This window comes from Rhipicephalus microplus, unplaced genomic scaffold (genome assembly GCF_043290135.1).
Source record: "Rhipicephalus microplus isolate Deutch F79 unplaced genomic scaffold, USDA_Rmic scaffold_19, whole genome shotgun sequence".
Taxonomy (NCBI): domain Eukaryota; kingdom Metazoa; phylum Arthropoda; class Arachnida; order Ixodida; family Ixodidae; genus Rhipicephalus; species Rhipicephalus microplus.
The window spans coordinates 3127983-3149282 of record NW_027464592.1 but is presented as its reverse complement, the minus strand read 5'-3'; the positions used below and the strand labels follow the sequence as shown (position 1 = coordinate 3149282).

At 45.1% G+C, this 21300-nt stretch overlaps 1 protein-coding gene across 1 annotated transcript; it reads left to right on the top strand.

Moving 5' to 3' along the window:
- The first annotated feature begins 2115 nt into the window (after window positions 1-2115).
- LOC142785233 (uncharacterized) lies at window positions 2116-7895 on the top strand. The gene is made up of 2 exons (XM_075883674.1): window positions 2116-5799; window positions 7247-7895. The coding sequence occupies exons 1-2, from the start codon at window positions 5565-5567 to the stop codon at window positions 7333-7335; spliced, it is 324 nt and encodes a 107-aa protein (XP_075739789.1). The 5' UTR covers window positions 2116-5564; the 3' UTR covers window positions 7336-7895.
- The last annotated feature ends 13405 nt before the right edge of the window (window positions 7896-21300 follow it).

Here is a 21300-nt window from a genome sequence, read left to right as displayed (position 1 = left end):
TTGCAAAGTTCAAGACGTTGGGGGCTGGAAGTTAGCATATCAATGTTTAGGTCACCCCCGATAGTAAGATTGTAACCATTTTCATTGACCCACGACAGGAAAGTGTCTAAAAACGTAAAAAAGTTGCACATGTTACATTTGGGGGGGCGGTATACCACAGAAAAAATACCCGAAGAACATTTTACAGTCATAATCTCGTAATCGTCAGTAACCACAGAAAAAGCCTCGAGTATTTCACACTCAAACACATCTTTGACCAGGAGCATAACACCACCACCTAATTTATCACTGCGGTTCAAGAAATACGTGGCATAGCTAGGTATACGAAGAACGTCGGATTCATGGCGATACCAGGTTTCAGTAACCATGATGACGTCAAAGGAGAACTCAAACGATTCAAGCAGTATTGCTATCTCATCTGCCTTGTTTCTGGCTGATTGCGCATTTATATGAAGGTAGGAAATGTGGTGTTTTCTACCAGATACCAATAGGCTCAACTGGTGTGGCGTTAAGCAGTCTGCAGCCATTTTCTTTTTGCCCTGTTTTTCTTCTAGCTTTTTTTTTGCTAAAGGATGAAGCTCAACAAATTTAAACGATCTTTTCGAGATCGCTCTCAGTAGTTATCTGAAGCACCCTCGACTTCTCATCCTTTCGCGCAAAAATTTTGCCGCCTTTCGTCCAGGCAAATCGCCATTCGGCTTCCTTCTTGCGCGCTACAGTTTGTCCCAGTAGTTTTTTTAACTGTGAGCATAGGTGTTCATTGACGTAGACAAATGTCTTTCCTGGGAAACCAATATCAGCTGTCGTTAAGCGCAACTTTTTCGCCTTTTCCAGAACTGCGTCTCGCTTAGACCGGTTGTTGAACTGCACAACAATATGAGGGCAAGATGCATCCTTAGCAGTCACGCGATGGCAAATTTCTATGTCATCTTCTTTCACTGATTCGCCGACAGCTTCACCAATCTTCTGAACGACCCTGGTCAACCGTTCACCCTCCACGAAAGGAACATTTTTCACTTCAATATTTCGGTTTCGCGAGTACTGTTCTAGGGCGGTAGTCCTACGTTCATTGTTGAGAACGACCTGCTTCAGCTGACTGCAATCAGTCTTCAGAACATCATTTTGAGCCTTTAGCTCACCGTTTTCTTTTTCAAGCCGCGAGCACAGAGCCGAAATTTCTTCAAACTGCTTATTAAAAAAGTCTAGACTTGTTTTCACATCACGTATTTCCTTACGCAGCTCTCTCTCCAGGGCAGTCCGCATTTCGCGAAACTCTTGTTTCAACTCTTTAAAATGTTTTTCCATTTCGGCTGGCGACATCAAAAAACACTAAAAACACTATGGCAGCAGCAGCAGCAGCAGCAGAAAGCAACAGAACACTAAGGAAAGAAACAACGATAGTACTGACCTGTAAAAACAATATGCAATGGTTCAGTAGGCTGTGCGCAGATCCGCTGCTGCTGCCAAAGTGTGGTTCAGTACACCCGGAGATGCTCCGAGCTGAACAGCTATCCAGGTGGCGCTCACAGCGGGGCACAACAAAAACACGACCACGATGATCACAGCCGTGCCCTGATATGATACGGGGCGATGCGTCGAGGCTATTTGAAAGGTCAGCAGTCACTCCCACGATGACCACCGTATTTCCCTTGACACGGGGCAGTGCACCGACGACATGCGCTGCGCGTTGAAAAAAGCACACGCAGCGATGAAAAGCGATGTCAACCTCCAAAGCAGCTGGGACGTTCCGTCAAGAACCCACAGCAACAGCAGTGAAGAACTTTAGTACCTGTAAAAACAATATGCAATGGTTCAGTAGGCTGTGCGCAGATCCGCTGCTGCTGCCAAAGTGTGGTTCAGTACACCCGGAGATGCTCCGAGCTGAACAGCTATCCAGGTGGCGCTCACAGCGGGGCACAACAAAAACACGACCACGATGATCACAGCCGTGCCCTGATATGATACGGGGCGATGCGTCGAGGCTATTTGAAAGGTCAGCAGTCACTCCCACGATGACCACCGTATTTCCCTTGACACGGGGCAGTGCACCGACGACATGCGCTGTAAAAACAATATGCAATGGTTCAGTAGGCTGTGCGCAGATCCGCTGCTGCTGCCAAAGTGGATGAACGCATCATTATCGCTATCGTTATTTTTTATTTAAATACAGATGATCAGGATTGATTAGAGATATATCGAGAGTGAAAGATTCAAGACTTCGAGATGTAATGCCATGTATGATATGGAGCAATTGCAGCGTCCCTTTATCGAGAGGTTTGCATGAATAGTTCATAAACACGGAACAATGGTCACTTATATCAGATGGTAATGTACCTGCGCTATAAATTACTGTGTCAATATTGGTAATGACAAGATCTAGTGCTGATGCAGTGGGGCACGTTGTTTGTGTAGGCGTAATTATTAGATTTTTAATTCCACTAGAGAGTAAAAAGTTATTTAGCTCGCGGGTGACACAGTTTTCCTCCACTACGTTATTATTAAAATCTTCAGCAGAAACAAGGAGGGAGTTATTACAACAAGCATACTCCGAAAAGTTACCATAAAACTGTATGACACTTGCCATGCTTCGGCCGGTAAATTACCGAGATCAGCTCATCTTTAAACTGCACTGTAAGTATTTCATAGTCATCTTCTTTCTTACTGAATTCAGAGACGACGTGGCAATTCTTTTTTTTGTCATAACGAGCAAAGCCACCCCTCCTGAGGGAACTGCCAGAAGGCTTCCCTATTTTGTGCAGCGCCTCCTCTAGTTCATCCAAGCCAGCCAGTGAGCCGATTCAACATAGGGGATGCGCTGCCTGAGGCAAGGCAAAACATAAATCATTGCTTGGCAGGCAGAAGACTATCTTCTTATGACATTTGCAGAGAAGCACGTAGATGCACGGCCGAATTTAGGGGCAAAACTCCTTTAGTCTAACCTTGTCCTGCGTAAGGCGTAACCGCCAGAATCAGACAGACAGACAGACAGACAGACAGACAGACAGACAGACAGACAGACAGACAGACAGACAGACAGAGAGACAGACAGACAGACAGACAGACAGACAGACAGAGAGATATACCGACGAACAGACAGACGGACGGATAGACGCACGAATGTACAGACGGACGGAAGTATGGACAGAAGAACGGATGGATGCATGGACGGGTACATGGACGGATGACCGCACGGACACACAGACGGACAGACAGAAGGACGGAGGACAGACAGACAGACTGACGAAAACACAGACAAACAGACAGACAGACAGACAGACAAACAGACAGATATGCCAACGAACAGACAGACAGACGGACAGATGTACGAATGGACGAACGGATGAAAGTATGGACAGAAGCACGGATGGATGCATGGACGGGCGCATGGACGGATGAACACACGGACAAACAGACGGACAGACAGAAGGACGGAGAACAGACAGACAGACTGACGGAAACACAGATGGACAGACAGACAGACAGACAGACAGACAGACAGACAGACAGACAGACAGACAGACAGACAGATATGCCACCGAACAGACTGATGAACCGACAGACGGACGGAAATATGGACAGAAGCACGGATGGGTTCAGGGACGGGCGCATGCACGGATGAACACACGGACACACGGACGAGGACAGACAGACAGACTGACGAAAACACAGACAGTCATACATACATACATACATACATACATACATACATACATACATACATACATACATACATACATACATACAGACAGACGGACAGCGGTGCAATTATATACAAATTCCAAATCCGGACAAAGGCGGTCTGTTCCATTGAGTCGCACGCGATTGGCCCATACAAGCTGTGACGAATGCTATGACGCTATGAGTGACGTGGGCTGGGGTGTCACGTGACTGTTTTTCTCCGGTTTTCGGAGAAAGGCAATGGAACGGTCGAAGAGACCGTCGAAAAGCAACCGGATGGATTGAAATGGCTGCGAGGTGGCCTGGATTGAATTGAAATGGAAGGGATTCGTGACTTTTCGGCATTTAGATAACATGGCGTTTCCCACTGACACGGTACTTCGTCTTGCCTGTGCGGTAGCTTTAACCGAGCAGAGGCGACGACGCGAGGTAAAAGATGCATTTGAAGAGTTCAGCGAAGAAGAGTTCCGGCAATGTTTTCGTGTGTCCAAACGAACAGTGCGTAGGTTGTGCGACGAACTTGACCCTATCATCGGATGCCAGCGAGCCAGTGGCCTTTCCACAGAAAGAAAGGTGTTGTGCACGCTGCGATTTTTCGCCACCGGTAGCTTCCAAAAGAGCATTGGTCGCGAGGAACACATCGGCATGTCTCAGCCGGCGGTGAGCAACACCATCCACGAGGTGACGGAGGCGATCATTACCGTGGCTGCTAGAAAAAGGGTAGCGGACTTCCCACTGACAACAGCTGCTAAGGATGAGGCAAAGGCGGAGTTTGTGTTACGCGGTTGCATCCCAGGGGTGCTGGCGTGCGCCGATGGCACGTTGGTCACCATTCGCAAGCCAGAGGGATTCAGACTGGCCGACACGGCAAGCTTCATGTCCAGAAGGGGCTATTATGTCCTGAACGTCATGATCGTAAGTACCGTTAGGATCCTTTATTGCTTGCCCTTCGGAGCAATTGTTCAGTTGTGACGCCAAAGCTGGAAAAAGTAATAATGGAACGAATGAAAAAGAACCTGCATTGAATTGGGTGCGAGCTAGATGGTGGCTCGCAAGGCCTCGGTAATAATAAGTGACAAGTGTTTTGTGCGTGAGCCAGTTGCCGTTTTTGCACTGGCATGCATGCGCAATTGAGTTGTGCATTTTAGAGGTAATCGGAAATATGGGCAGCAGACGTAGCAGAAATATATACACGACAGGGAAGTATTTCCAACACGAAAGTGCTTACAATCACAATTGCACGAGCTGGCTTTGGTATTTACGAGTGTTCTTTCCCAAGAGCAACGCGTAGGTTCTCACTTATCGATCTTTCAGTGGAAGTCGTAGCCATGTGTACTGCAGAAGTGGGGTCGTTGCCCCCACCCTCCCCCCTCCTCAGTGTGCTACAGCCTGTGTTTCCTTCTGAGTGAAGCTCCTTGTACCAATGACTGTACTAGTACGCATTGTTTCCTGCATATGCGTAGAAAAAAGGTATTCTGAGTATACATGCAGTACTATTTTATATCACTCCTCATCGCAGGTGTGCAAAGCATGGCTGCGCATGATTGTCATAGACCCATGATTCCCAGATTCGTTCCACGACTCCTGGGTGTGAGAACACAACCCACTGCGTGCACGCCTAGCTGCACATCTGCAGCCTGGCGAATATCTGCTTGGTAAGTATTAATGTGTACTATCTGGGCAGAGCACTCAGCTTTTATTCATACATTGCAGGAGACGCAGGCTATCCCCTCGAGTCATGGCTCCTAATTCCAGTTCTTGGCAGTGAACCGTGCAACACTTCCGAAGGCCGATACAACAAGGAGCACGCATCCATGCGCAATGTTGTGTAAAGGTGTATCGCCGTGTTGAAGAGCAAGTTCCGCTGCTTGCAGCACTTTCGAACGATGCTCTACAACCCCGATCGGGCAGCGCAAATCAGCTATGCTTGCTTTGCTCTCCACAACATTGCGTTGCATGCAGGCGACTGGACCTTGGACGAGTATGTTGTGGACATGCCACCAGCTGAGGATGACGATGGGGAGCCAAGGGGGAGCCATATGCTCACACCACGCAACGTGCTGCTCAGAGACGGCAGCAGCGCAGCGCTGTCTTGGACCTTTTTTGAAGTACACAGGAACGGTGAGTTTTCATGTTTTCATATCCCACACATAATTTATTTACACTGATTCTAGTGCCTCTAGACATGACAGGGCTGTGTTTGCCACACTGGAATACACAAAGGACTAACTTGTGCTTCAATATGAAGCAAGGTGGCAATGTCAAAATGCTGCCTTTTCTTTAAATGTCACATGAAATATGCAACAGAAACACCCTTTTCCATATTAGTGATCACAGTCACAACAGACAAGATTGGAGCAAGCATATATGAGCGGCACTCTGTGCTGAATGTTGCTATCACAAAATTGTGCGAACAATGCAGCAACGTCTCAAAATTTTTTTCACCAGAACGCATAAAAATCGCGATTCCGTTAGTAACATGTTGCATGAACTCGTGATACATAAGTCCATATCTTCTCATAGTGACTGACTACAAGCATTCAATTGTGCACGCCAGGCGTGACGAGCAATTATGCTCGTCAAGTTGTGCTGATATTTTGCTCATTGTCCTAAACATTGTGTGAATGTTAAAATAACATTTAATTTGAATTCTCGATTGCAGTCATGGTGCAATGCTAAAAAATAAGCGAATTAAGACAGCAAACAACAGGCGAGTTGTTTTGATAACACACAGCATGAATAATTTGCTCAGCCATCTCGCGGCTCCCAAACCATACCGCGTTAAAAATTTATTCCCGCAACGAGTCGTTTACAATGTAAACTAGATGAAATCAATCACTGGCATGTTGCTGTGATGATGATGACCATTTTCATTTGTGAAACTGTGCAACATGAACACTTAAAAGCTTAGTGCTCTCAAAAAACACTCAGAGTGTAGTTGTTATACCTTAGCCTCATTGTGCTGAAACGAAAATATCACAGTGAACTGCAAAACAGTGTGATGCAAAAAGATATCACATTACTACACTATGTGGTAATGCTGCATAAAAACCACAGTGAGCTAGAAAACACAGTGGGATAATAGAAATATCACAGAAAAATTAACAGAAAATGTCAACTAGACACTCGTGGTCTCCGTGTGAATGACTAGACACCTTTGAAATGTGGGGAAAAAGCACTGCCAATGGAACAGCTCAAACATACATTGAGGAATGCATATGTTGAACTTAAGTTGAACTTAAAAAATGCTGCACTCCTTGTACAATGTAAATGCTAACCTAACTCTAGTAATATGTACTAAATGCAAACAAAAAACGTATAAAATAGAACAAGAACAGCAACACGTAAACATATAAAAAACACTAAACGAATTATGAATGATAAAAAGTTGAAAACATGGCGAAAAACAAACTAAACTATGTATATGTCTCCCGAAGCGTATAAAATTGAACATGAACAGAAGCACCTAAACACATTGAAATCGACAAATCATTAATGAATGATGACAAGAAAAAACATTGAACACATGACGAAAAATTAAACTAAACTACGTATCCCTTTCTCGCAGAAAGCCCTCAGCCATGGCCAGTGCACCACTGCCGCATTCTCCTGTGCCGCTGCCACACGCCGTGCTGCAGAAGCGATGCGGGTGGTTGATTTTTCATCTCCCACAGCACCTGCGATGAATCATCATGGTGTAAATGTTTAAGTGAGCTGCCGGTAAACCCCTAACCATCTCGCGGCTGGAAGCTGCTGCTGCTGCCAAGAATTGCAACGGGCAAAACAATTTCCCCTCAGATGAAGATCAACTGGCCTGATGGCATCCTTTGAAAATGGGAAGCTTTGTGTACAAGCTATGCCCTCCTCGTGCGGGCCAACAAACATTTGTTGAGACTACTCTTTAATAATGTCCTCAAATGCATCTCTCACCATGAAAGAGCCATTTTCAGGGCTAACCAACCTTTTGCCCGGCAGTTTATCATTGCAGATACCCGATACCATGCCCTCAATACAATGCATGGTTCTTGTTTACAGCCCAAGTTGGTTTCAGTCATCATAATAGAGCATGGAGAATGCTTATGGCCCTTATGTAAAATGTAAACAAAGGGTCTACTCACCTTGAGCACCTTGTCGCCCTGCTCAAGGTTCCGGTCCTGCACTCAATAAAGCAGTAAGTTCTCAGATGCTTGCGTGTTACTGTGTCACTGCCATCTTCAGCCGCTTCAGTGGCCTCCACATCCATTTCCACCGCAGCAGTAGGAACATCCGCCTGCTGGAAAGTGTAGTAAGCATGATCTTTCAGAAAGTGGGTATTCGTTACTCTGGCTATTTTGCAACCTTACGTACTAAACATCTGCGGAAATATTCTGCAGCTATTCAGTGGTCATTGATATCATGTATTACCGATTTAGTGCATGCACTTGCCCGCTGGCATTGCGCGTTTTATGATAATTTAATACCCCTTGTACTGCAAGGACTGCAAACTGACATTTTAGTTAATAAACCTACCCACTTTTGAATACTTTTTCCTGCGCTATATTCCCGTTTAACAAGGTTCCGCTAAAGGCACCCCTTCAGATATCAAAATCTGTCATGGCACAGCTCAGGAACCCGTGATACTGCGGCGGCAGAGTGCTTACCTGTAGATAGGTGAGACCAAAGACGCCACTGAAGCGTGTCATCCCAGTCAACTGTAGAACCCGGCCGCGGAAGCCAGGCAGCCAACCCCCTCCAGTGCCACTCAAAATATACACTAATGTCAAAGAACAAATCACCCGCGCTATTCGACAGTCACTCACGTTTGTGCCTCTCTGATGGCGGCGGCGTCACGGCGAGTCTCGTGCACCAGCCTGCGCCACCAAGCTTGCCACTCCTGCGCAGGCACTTCATGGTTCAGCACGTCACTGAGCTCTTGCCACAGCCGCCGCCGGTCGGTGACGCCATGGCGCAGCTCGATGGCTTTCGCCACTAGCTGGGGGTGTTCGTCCATAAAGGCGAGCACCAGTGCGCTCTGAGCTTCGGAAACGCGGATGAGCCGCTGCTGCTGTTGACTACTGGTGCTATTGCCCTCCACCATGATTGCGCTCGACTGAGCCAACAACTTCGAAAGTTGCGCCGTTTAGGTTTGTATAGTGGTGGAGATATGGAAACAGTAACTGCTTGAAACGGGGTTGTATTCAGCGCCATTACTTACCGTCTCGCTAAATTTAGCCTCATTTCAAAACAATAACGAGTAAAATACCTTTATATTGTGCCGTATTCCTTATTGAACGTTTGAAAATTTGTGCCAACACATTTTGATAGTGATAAATAGTAGTTAAACATTTTTCAACACGTTACAAACATTTTTCACTTTGCTATACGGTCCCCAAATCCACGTCAAATTGATGACGCAAGGCTTCATTTCGCTCATTGGCTGTTCACTTCCCTTCGTCCTCGCGACCGCTGCGGACCGCCCACTTTTTGACGTCACCGACAGACCACCTCCGTCCGGATTAGGAATTTGTATATAATTGCACCACAGATGCACGAATGGATGAACGGGTGGAAGTATGGACGGAAGCACGGATGGATGCATGGATGGGCGCATGGACGGATGAATGCAGGGACACACAGGCAGACAGAAGGACGGAGGACAGACAGACAGACTGACGGAAACACAGACAGACAGACAGACAGACAGACAGACAGACAGACAGACGAAAGGACGGACGCACGCTTCTTCACTCATCTTAGTTCACTCCATGGATATGCTGCCATTTTTATGGAGATAACCGCCAGTAACATTCTTCTGTTGGCTGCGCGTATGGACAATATAGATGCAGTTCAAGTCAAAGGAAAGAACTAACAAGAAATAAATATGAAAATATAAACACAAGTTTTATAAGTTTGCCTCTGCATTTATAGCATCTAATTGATATTCTATTAAGTAAGAATAAAGTAAGTGATACTTAATAACTAGTGTGCTGTGTCTGAGGGATTCTGAGAGACAACACTGTAGCAAAAATTGCAGCATCATAGAGAAACGCACCAGTTATCAAGTATCATTCACTTTATTCTTACAGAACGGGATAACAATAAGATGAAGTAAAAGGAGAGGCAAATTTATAATACAGGCGTTTACAATTTCTCGTTGGTTTCGTTTGTTAGACTTGAACTCTATCTATATTGCGCATGTCTGTAACCAGCAGCAAAAGGTTACTGGACGCTGGCTCGATAAAAAAATATGGCTGCGTATCTGCTTGCCTCGCTGTGAATTTGGTCGAAGTGCCATAGCCTTCTGCCGGCCAAACGAACATTTATGTTTTGCCTTGTCTCGAACAGCACCCCATTCAGGTTAAATCGGCTGCATCTGGATGACATTGATAATATACAAGAGGCGCTGTGTAAATTAAAAACGCCATCGGGCTGTGCCGTTGGGAAATATGAGCTTGTGCAGACCCCAAGTCCACTGCAAGGTGGCTACACCATATCGTCGGCAGAGCGATTTGTCGTGAATAGCGTCCCATTATCGGCTCAGCGTTAAAAACAACCGCTTTAGGTTGCATCCCCCTAGAATATAGCGCTGTCCTGCCGCTTAATCCCTTAACGTACAACGAGATGCATGTTCTGTTTCAGTAGATATTGTGTCTAGGCTGTAAATTCAGTCTCTTGGGATTATCACTCTCACCGAAACGTTTCAGCAGTTCATACGGAGAACGAAACTCAGCGGTCCATGATTGCATTTCGGGTAATGTTGTAGTTGAGCATCAAAAGTAAGTGATTGAAGGGGCGTATGTTCCATCTGGCTCGCTTTATTGAGCGTAATAATGTGGTAGGTTACGCATAGGAAATTTATATACAGAATGATATCCTTTGTTGTTTAGACTGCAGTGAAACGTGTGTTAAATAATTGAGAGAAGTGTAATGCACTCAGAAGCACATTTGATAACTATCGAAGCAATCAAGAAGTGCGGAACATAAAAAGAAGGAATTATTCCTAACCTCTTCACTATCAGATGAATATATAGACTCAAAAAAATTCAGCTTGAAAAATTTCATTTTCCCAGCTTTCAAAAGGGGAAACACACCTAAAGACCTTTCAACTTCTATGGCTAAAACTGCGTTTAAACAAGCGGGTACTTCAGTCGGAAGTATTTCCAAATCAAACAAATAGATTTGAACGCTGGATTTCAGTGCTTCAGATATTTTTCATTTGAATGCCTAACGTGTTCGAAGATAAAGTTGACGTGAAATGTAGATCCATTCGTCACATTAATCGACTCGGACATCACAAAGGCAAGTGCCCAGTGATCATATACCTCCAAGATTTCAACAAAACAGAGGCTATATTCGCTAATGTAGAAAAGCTAAAATTCAGCCTAATATTTGTACAGAATGACTACTCTGCATCAACATTAAGAAAACCCAAACTACTCATGGAAAGCCATAAGGGTGAAAAGAAACCCGGAAAGAAGCTCTGTAGCTCTTATTCACGACAGACTGAGAATAGAAGAGGAATACTTTTATTTGGATCAAACGCTGAACAAACGGGTTAAAGCAACAAAAACCACACAGTCCACGCACGTGAAAGGTCAGTGCGATAATACGTCGACATTATCTTGCGACTGGCACGATGCCTGCATTGGAATAGCCCTAAACAAGTCGGAATATTGATTGTAAACGCCCGGAGTGCGAATAAACAGAACTCAATTCTTAGAAACTTTGTGGCAACAGTATGATCCTCATGTGACTGTTTTAAAAGAAACCTGCCTGAATGAAGAGATATGTGACGATGACATATTTCCCCCTTCTTACTCAAAATTGCCCCGCCGTGGTGGTCTAGTGACTAAGGTACTCAGCTGCTCACCCGCAGGTCGCGGGATCCAATCCCGGCTGTGGCGGCTACATTTTTGATGGAGGCGAAAGTGCTGTAGGCCCGTGTGCTCAGATTTGGATTCACGTTAAAGAACCCCAGGTGGTCTAAATTTCCGGAGACCTCCACTACGGTGTCTCTCATAATCATATGGCGGTTATGGGACGTTAAACCTCACACATCAATCAATTACACAGTATTTCGTAATTATCGGCCGGCTAGGGGTGGTGGTGTGGCTGTCATACAATAAAGATAGTGTTCAGGTGGTTTTATTAAATGACGTAGTAGGTATCGAAAGCCTGCATGTCAAAATTTCCAACAGGGGCCAAAATTTTAAAATGTACGCACTTTATAGACCTCCGGATGCCACAACGGATGTATTAGATATGCTGCATAGTGAAACTTCAATACAGAAAAAAAAGAGAAATGTTCTCGGTGATTTTAACTTCCCGGGAGTAGATTGACAAGGCATTGCTGCTAGTAGCTCGCATAATGCATACGTTAGCATTATCTTCAATAATGTTTTAAGGTATAATTTAATGCAGGGAGTCCATGAACCGACTCGTGTACAGAATACATCTAGCTCTGTGTAAGACGTGACATTGATCAGTCGTGATTTTTCTGATGCACTGTAGAAGTCCAGCTAGGGCTCTCTCATCAAAATCTCGTCAGCATATTGTTGCCGCTTCAGCCACTACAAAATTGTAGAGCACGTCTCCGCGCGTTCCTTTAAATACTTTGCACATGCCAATGACCCAAGCATTATTGATTACATGCAAGACAGTTTGATTGACTTCGAGGGCAGCGATGCTTAATTGCTTTAGAACTAGTTTAAATAAATGTGTCACTATTGTATCGATAATTTTGTCCCCAATAAACTAAAGAAAGCCGAAAAGCAAACTACTTGGTGAATCTAAAAATCATTTACCTGAAAAACTCAGGATAAAGAGATATAAAAAGAAAGATGCGCAGAATGGCAAAATAAGACAAACTGAAGATTACCTCGCATGTGCACTTGGCGCAGCGAACGATTATCACTTCAACATATCGCTTTCTAACCTCATTAAAATGAGCCTGATAAGTTTTGGCCGCACATAAATGATAGCTAAAAACCAGTCACTCAAATATCAGTTGATGGGAAACCGGTGACAGATTGGTGAGACAATGCTCAGCTCTGCAATAACTACTTTAAAAGTGCTATCTCTAGTGCAATTGTATGCGCTTGGGACGGCACATTGCCCGAACTATCAGATGCGAGTTTTGTATCGTATGCTGGGGTATTTATTATGCTACTTAACTTGAAAACTAAGCGTTCTTGTGGTCCCGATGAAATCCCTAACTTATTTCTCAAACGACATGCTGAGCTTCTTGCCAACTTTCTTGTAAATTTGTTTCGCCTCTCAGTCATTACTGCACAACTGCCCAATGACTGGAAGACAGCGCGGGTTGTTCCTGCGTTCTGGAAAGGTGACAGGACGTTTATACCACATTTCTATCTAATTTCACTGACATCCCAAAGCTGCAAACCAGTGGAGCATATTAGAGTTGATTGTGTCCATGAATTGCTGGAAAATAATGCTGCAATAACAGAACATCAACATGGCTTTCGAAAAGGGTATTCGACGATAACCCAACTCATAACGATAGTTCATTCATTTGCTTTGTTACTTGATTCTAATGGCCAAGTAGGCGTAGTATTTCTTGATTTTAGCGAATCTTTTGACAACGTTCCACATGATAAACTAATCATATAGCTTAGAATTCTTGGCGTCCCTCAACACTTCATCAGATGGCTTTCTGCATACGTGACTAACAGGAAGCAATATAGCGACATTGGAGGTAAACTTTCTGAAAGTTTAGCAGTCACTTCAGGGGAGCCTCAAGGCAGTGCTCTAGGCTCTTTACTTTTCTTGGTTTATAATAATGATATTGTTAGCTAGCATAGCCTGGCGTTCAAATCCGATTATCTGCATATGACTGCGTATTGTTCAGATTTCCGATTTCAGATTTGAGATTTTTTATTGGTGCGAATACAAGAATGCGACATGTGTTAAGTATACAAAAGGAGGTACCAAAGTGAAAGAAATTGTTGAAAGAAATTTTTCGCCTCGATCGTCACTTTGAGATAACAGCAATTTAAATAACGTATTGTAATGGTGCAAAAAACTGGGAATGGTTCTGAACGCTGATAAAACGGTGCTCCTCCCTATAACGTGTAAAAAAAAAAGCACCCCTGCCTTTTACTTACCGGCTTGGTTCTTCGCCACTTAGGCAAGTCGAAAGCTATAAATACTACCTTATCGTGCAATAAACATATCAATATTATTTTGTTTACTGCATTCAGAAAGCTCTCATTTCTAGAAAATAAGCTTTGTGATGCCCCAATCAAAGTTAAAATAACGCCCTAATATTTTTTATTACAACATAAATTAGAATACAGGAGAGAGCTATGGGACCCATACGCTCAAACTACCATCAATTGCCCGGAAGGAATGCCGAGAAAAGCAGCCTGGTTCATTTTTAACAAGTTCACATAAGTCAACTCCCTTTTTGATATAAACAAAACCGTAGTATATCCCTTCGTAGGGCGTGTCAAAAATAAATTGACCTTCTTTCTCTTCTTGAAGGGCACTGCAATTGCCGAAGCGAGCGAACGCATGTTCGAACCAGCTCCGATTTCAACGCATAAGTTTGCTGCAAAAATCACCAAATACCCACAAGTATTTGGTACCACAAGATCCAGCTCGTCACTAGGACTCATCTGGCACCGCAGTCAAGGTGGGAAGTCAAGTTTTCTCTACTGCATGGCCATTTAAACATTGGAGCCTGCGGATCGAGAGCTGGGACGCGACCTTAAACGGCTGCCGCCGCTGCCGCTGCTATGAACGCTGCTGTGCAGATAGGTGGTATCAAGGAAGCACCGGTCAACGCGCCTGAAACGCCGCATTTTTCTAACAAGATGGAAGTCACCGTGGATGATCTCGAAGAAAACGCAGGTTGGCGGACAGTAGGCTCACGGAAGTCAAATCGCGGGCAAGCGTTGGCTCTCCTCGGGGAGACTGCAGATGACAACTACAACAAGAAACAAGGCGAGCAGCGTGTACGACAACTCATCAAAGCAAGTCACATGCCACATTTACCTCGAGGCGACTACAAGATAATTAAACATCCAAGAGGGGCCTCCGCATCGCTGCTCACGGAGGAGGAGGAGGAGGATTGAAAGAGGAAGGACGGAGAGGTTAGCCAGTTCTCAGACCGGCTGACTACCCTGCACTGGGGAAGGGGGTAAGGGGGATAAAAGATGAGGAAAAAGAGACGTTGAAAAAAAAGGAGAGAGAAGGTCATCAGACGATCCACGACGCTGCGCACAGTCTGTCTCTAAGACCACTTGCCCGCAGAAAGCGCAACAACGCCCTCAATGCCTTGCGTGCAGAGGACGGTCTCGGCCAGTGTCTTAATACCCTTTCTTCCGACAATGGGCGATTGTCTAGTCTATCTAAAGCTTTCGACAGTTCTTTTCTTGGCACGCTGAAGCAAGGACTCTCGCAGAGAAGATGGGAGAAAGTCTCTGCGCAGTCACAGGTGTCACATGTCGGGCTGCTGGCCATTCCGATTCGAAACGAATAAGCATTCGTAAAGGCCACGCCAATCCACAGACGGCACAAAAGTGTCTCCTCGCTGCTCACGGAGCTGTCCACATAGCGACCATCGTCTACCAAGCAGCAGCAATCCCGAAAGAAGCTCAAGATGAGGAGATGGTCTTCCCTAATCTACAACAAACTATTATCGTCGTGAGTACAATCATTGAGACACATGCTGATAAATATCAACATATATGAGACCAGTGCCTACGAGGCGGCGCCGGACTATATTTCCGAAGGCGTAATATGCGGCATCCCCCTGGTCGATAGCGCCCGCGACATCGCCGCCAGCTTTGTCACACTCAGAAATCCCACGGCATTGGCCGCTAAAAGGCTGAGTAACACAACGGCAGTGATCGTGCTGTTCGAGGGATTCACGGTACCGACGTACGTTCACTACGGTAGAGCTCTACTGCGATGCATCCTATACCGGAAACAAGTCGATACATGTTATCGCTGCGACAGACTGGGACACCGCGCGGATGTGTGTCTGAATCCCCAAGATAGTATATGTCGAGATTGCGGGGCACCAAGCCCCTCGAATGACCACCAGTGTACACCCACATGCCAACTGTGCGGAAGCAACCACCAGACGGCCGACAGAACCTGCAGGGCACGCTACAAGACCCCTTACATCGTGACACGTTGCCGCTGGGAGCGCCAACAACAAGTTTCGCCTAAGCCTACAGCCAGCAGCAACGATGCAAATAAGCAGGACACTCTTCCTCCTCCACCACAACGAGGCCGGGGCTGGCCCCAATCCCACACCAGTTAAAGGTCCGGATCCAAGTCACGGAGCCGAGCACCAGGACCACACGAATTGAGGTGGGCAGACGTGGTCGCGGGAACGCAGCATAGGTCTGAGGAGGCCGCATCTCAAAACTAATTGAAAAAGTTAATGTCAGAGATAGTTCAACTGAAACAAATGCTTAGTCAATGCAATCAGAAAATGAACACTTTAAGCGAGGAAAACCGTCTGCTTAAGAAGGAGCTTCGTATATTTAAGAACTCAGAACAACACCCAGTAAATACCCTCCCCCCCCCCCCCACAAGCTATTCCTGAAACACCTCTGGCACAAATGAAGGAGGAGGCAACCACCCTCCCCCTAAACACAAAGCGGAAACTTCGAATAGTCAGGATGAACCTACACGCACTACTATCAGTGATCCCACTCTTGTTGACCTGATGAAATCAGTTAAAGAAGTCAGTGCGTGGATGACCACAACGTCTCGCCTCATCTACACTCACCGATCGTGTATATACCCTTACTCAATTAATACAACAGGAAAATGAGCACTTTAACCAAAGAATGATAGCAGTGGAGTTGTGGACCTCCTCGCAGCCATCGAATGGAATGGCGCCCGGAACTCAACTATCGCAACCCATTTCACCACCCACTGGTTTGATTCAGCCGGCAAAATTTATACCCCCCCCCCCCTCCTCATCATGGCTAAGCAACCTACGTACAACATTTGGCAGTAGAATTGTCGAAGCTACGCGAATAAGACAGCTGTTTTAACCCAATATATCCGTGATAAGAACAAGCCAGGTATTATAATTCTACAGGAGTCGCATGGTTTGGCCAAGTTAACAGGGTACCGCACAATCTGCTGTGCCACTGTAGATACTACCACCCTTACAACCCTAGTCCGCAGAGACCATACTGTTATACAACACGATACCAAAATTAGGCGCATCGATAACAATCTAATTGAACTCATACCACACCGCAAAACACACGCTAGCCTCTTCTTACTTAACATATACAGGAACCCTAAACACAAAAAAAAACACAGGTTTGGCACCCTCTCTAAGAGCGCTCTCAACATCGCTGGTTTCAATTCCATTATTATAGGAGGCCATTTCAATTCCCCGTATACAGCTTGGGGATATTCTTATGCTCACCCAAAAGGTCGCGATCTCCGACTCGACACTAAAAACGAAGGCTTAACTCTTATCACAGATCCAAGCGCGCCTACCCATGCCGGCACCAGTTCTAGCAATGACACTACACCAGATCTCACATTCGTCAAACATGCACCCACAACAACATGGCGTAACACACTAAAGGCTTTAGGTAGCGACCACTACATCATCGATATCCACATCAAAGGAGGCCCTCCCAAACCGGCAGGAAAACAACATAAGCTAGTCGACTGGGCAAACTTCCGCAAGTCATGAGAAAATAATGTCTCACCCATGGATGATATTGAACATTGGACCAACACTTTAAGACTGGACATTGATCACGCTACACAAACAGTGCCCCCAGAGGCACACCTTGAGGAGATTCATAGCCAACTTCTATTCAATTCAATTCAATTCAATTCAATTTTATTTCATCCCAAGGATGAGGGCAGGCTCGGGAGAAAGGTGACGTTTTGTCACGTGAGGAGAACCCGAGCCTCCCTAATACATGGCAAGCAACGTGGACATGGGTGAAGAAACATAGGCCAAGAGGTGTTTGGCGCAGTACAAGTCGGAAGATGCACGTACGGTAATGCTATGTACAGAGACTAGTATGCGTAAGTAGTTTCTTTCGGCACAAATTCCGAAGTACAATGCAAGATATGACAAAATACAAGATACTATATATATGACAACAATGCTATGCATATACAGACACACACACACACACACACACACACACACACATATATATATATATATATATATATATATATATATATATATATATATATATATATATATATATATATATGTATATATATATATATATATAAATATATATATATATATATGTATATATATATTGTTACCACATGTGTAATTTAGTTATGTGCACCTGTGTAGCGGGGAACATGGTGGTAGGAGAAGAAGAGGACGTTCGGTTGGTGGCAAGAGCTCGCTGCTACGCGTTCACTGCGGTATACCGTCGAGTCGACCGTTACGTCTGCTTCGAATAAACCCCTCGTAGACGTAACAATATATATATATATATATACAGACACATATCAATCACTCCAAAAGAGGTGGAAAACCCAGAAATTAAACAGGAACCTCCGGAAACGTATAGCGGTCCTAACAGAGAGATCGAAACATATGCTAAAGATTTCAGCCAGCAAGAGTGGCATGACATTTGCAACTCCATGGACAAGCAAATAGGTTTCGGGAAAACATGGCACCTTCTCCGCCGTCTATTAGACCCTCAGAACAACCAAGCAGTCCACCGTCCACATATCAATAAGCTCATCCATGATTACTGAGGTAAAGAGGAGGAACTCTTGCGAGGGATAGCACCCACACGTATCTCCCAAGCACCTCCTCAACTACACCCAGATTATACCGGTCAGACAAATGCAACTTTTGACGAAGAATTTTCGGAAGGAGAGCTTCGCGCTGTACTTCACCGCCGTAATACCAAATCCGCTCCCGAGTTTGACTCTATTACGAACAAGACATTACGTAACTTAGACGATGAATCTATTAGTCACCTTACGGACTACATTAACGCATGCTGGAACACAGGACATTTACCCCCACAATGGAAGGTTGCCAAGATTATTCTTATCCCCAAACCGGGGAAGCCACTGAACATTCACGACCTTAGATCCATCTCTCTAACTTCCTGCGTAGGGAAACTCATAAAGCACGCCTTCTTAGCTCGACTAACAGATTACCTTGATGACAATGACGTTCTTCCGTGCACTATGTTAGGTTTGTGAAGGCACCTTTCATGTCCGGACAATATGCTTCAATTGAAGCACCAAATCATAGACACCACGTCCCGCTCAACCAAAGCTATACTAGGTTTAGGTCTTAAAAAAGCATTCGATAACGTTACGCACAGTACAATACTCCAACAGGTTAACACCTTAAATCTCGGAATTTGAACCTATAACTATATTCGCGACTTCCTAACAAACCAACAAGCTGTAGTCAAAGTGGGCACACTCACATCATCTGAGATACCAATAGGAAGTGAAGGAACTCCACGGTGCTCCGTGATATCTCCCTTGTTAATAAACTTCGCTCTCCTCGGTTTGCCCTCAAAACTGTCCATGTGTGATGCAGGTTTAATGTTTAATAAATTGTTGCTCGGAGAGAAAGCCTCAGAGCTGAGAAATGACGAAGCCATTTCAAGTAAGAAAAGAAAAGTAGAAACATTAAGCATAATTAAGAGGGAAAAAAGAGATTAAGTTGCAATGTACATACACCTAGTCTAAGCTGACAAACTAAAACATGTCCTGTAAGTTGTCCAGCTATAATACTTATGAAAATCAACAGTCACCGGTGGCGCTGATGGTGGCAGTGACTTGGTGAGTTGAGGCAGCGGACACTGGCGATGTCTCAGCAGCTGGAGTCACTCGCTGAGAAGCACGGCGACGCTTGGCGGAAGACGAGGTAGCCCTTGCCTTGGTCTTTTGAGTGTGAAGCGAGCATTCCACCCATCTACCACTTTGGTGGAGGTGCTTGCGGTTCTTAAAGCGACGACACATTCCAGACTACCGATCACAGCGCACAGCGGATTGACCCTGTTTGGGCTTCACTTTTAATGCATTGGTGCTGCGGCCGTTCCGGGCACTCCCATTGTTCTAGTACACTCTACTTCAGTGGAGCGACTAAAAGCCACCGAAACATCCCCAAGTTGCCAAACTTCATTTTGGGGCGAAGCCCCTTAAGGCGCGGGTCTGTAGATTCTCCTATGTCGTACGTAGCCTAAAGTGACACATACCTGCTCTAGAATGGGTATGTGCCCCAGGGAATGCGAAAAGGGAGATGGCGGTACTTGAAGTGTTCACTAGATGAACGCGCGGACGAACGCATGGAGGGACGGACAGACAGGCTAGCAGAAGGACGGGTGGATGGACGGACACGCGGAGTTGGTATGCGCCACAGGGGATGCGAGATGCAAGATAGCGAACTTAGAGTGTTCCCTAGGTGGACGTATGGACAGACAGACTAGAAGACCGACGGGCTCATGGACGGACGCGTGGACGCACGAATGGATGGACGCACGAACGAACGGACAGACGAATGGATGCCCTCACAGACAGACGCATGTGCAGAAGGACGGACGCATGGATGGACGCACAGATGGTCGCGCGGACGGGCGGAAGCAATAACGAACGGACGGACGGAAGCACGGACGGGCGATAAACGCTTCGCCCCACGCATCATCATTAAATTCGTGGATTTGCTGTAATTGTTTTGCTACTTTCCGAAGGAAATGCCGAGCGAGATGTCCCTAGCCCCTAATCACGTGGCTCTACCTCAACCAGCGCTACGCGCGTTTCGCAGTCATTTTCAAAGTGGTGTGGCCCAACTTAAGTTTTACTGCGTTACCTGTAACATTCGTAACGTTGGGTTTGACCCAATGTGCCACGTAAGGCTCAATTTCTTGGTCTAACAATTGCGTAAATGTTCACACATGCCGCTTCCTTTGCAAATGGGTTCACTTTATGTTGAATCTCGCGCAGTTATGAAGGTAGCAGCTGTAGTTTAATGTTACGTTCATGCATACCCGTGCTTTCTATTTTCTGTTCATTTTCTGGTCTTATAGTTTTAGCGGAATCAGGGCACTCAGTTCTAGTATATTCCGCAACATTTACCGAAAGAGTATTACTGTTGCTCTATTTAAGCTGACAATTCTGAATGCCACACTTGTGCAAGCATAGCGGCGAAGCCAAATTGTGATGCCTCATGTGGAAAACGATGTGCTTTTACACGTTTTTAGGCTAAAAGGACGTTGCATGGATGTCAATGCCAGATACACTATTTGGACATTTAATTTTAAAACAAAATGCGCTAAAACATGTAATTCACTCATTGTGGTATACGTTTTCCTGGAGCATTTTGAACAGAAATGATGTTAGCATTGAAACTTTGGTTTCACATCGAAGCTTTATTGTAAAAATTACACATGAAATTATAACCTTGCACAAGATGGAAAGTAAAACGAACAACGTTGTATTGTCACAAATAAGCCAGAAGGGTATTGTCAATTTTTAACACAAGTAAATATGAAACAGAGAAATGAAAAATAAAAATATACGTTGTATATGAAGTGTAGCAGCAATGCTTCAAAAAAAAAAACAATATGCAAAATTGAATAACAGAAGAGACAGCTGGGCTTGTTGGTTAGGATTAATTTTGAAATAATT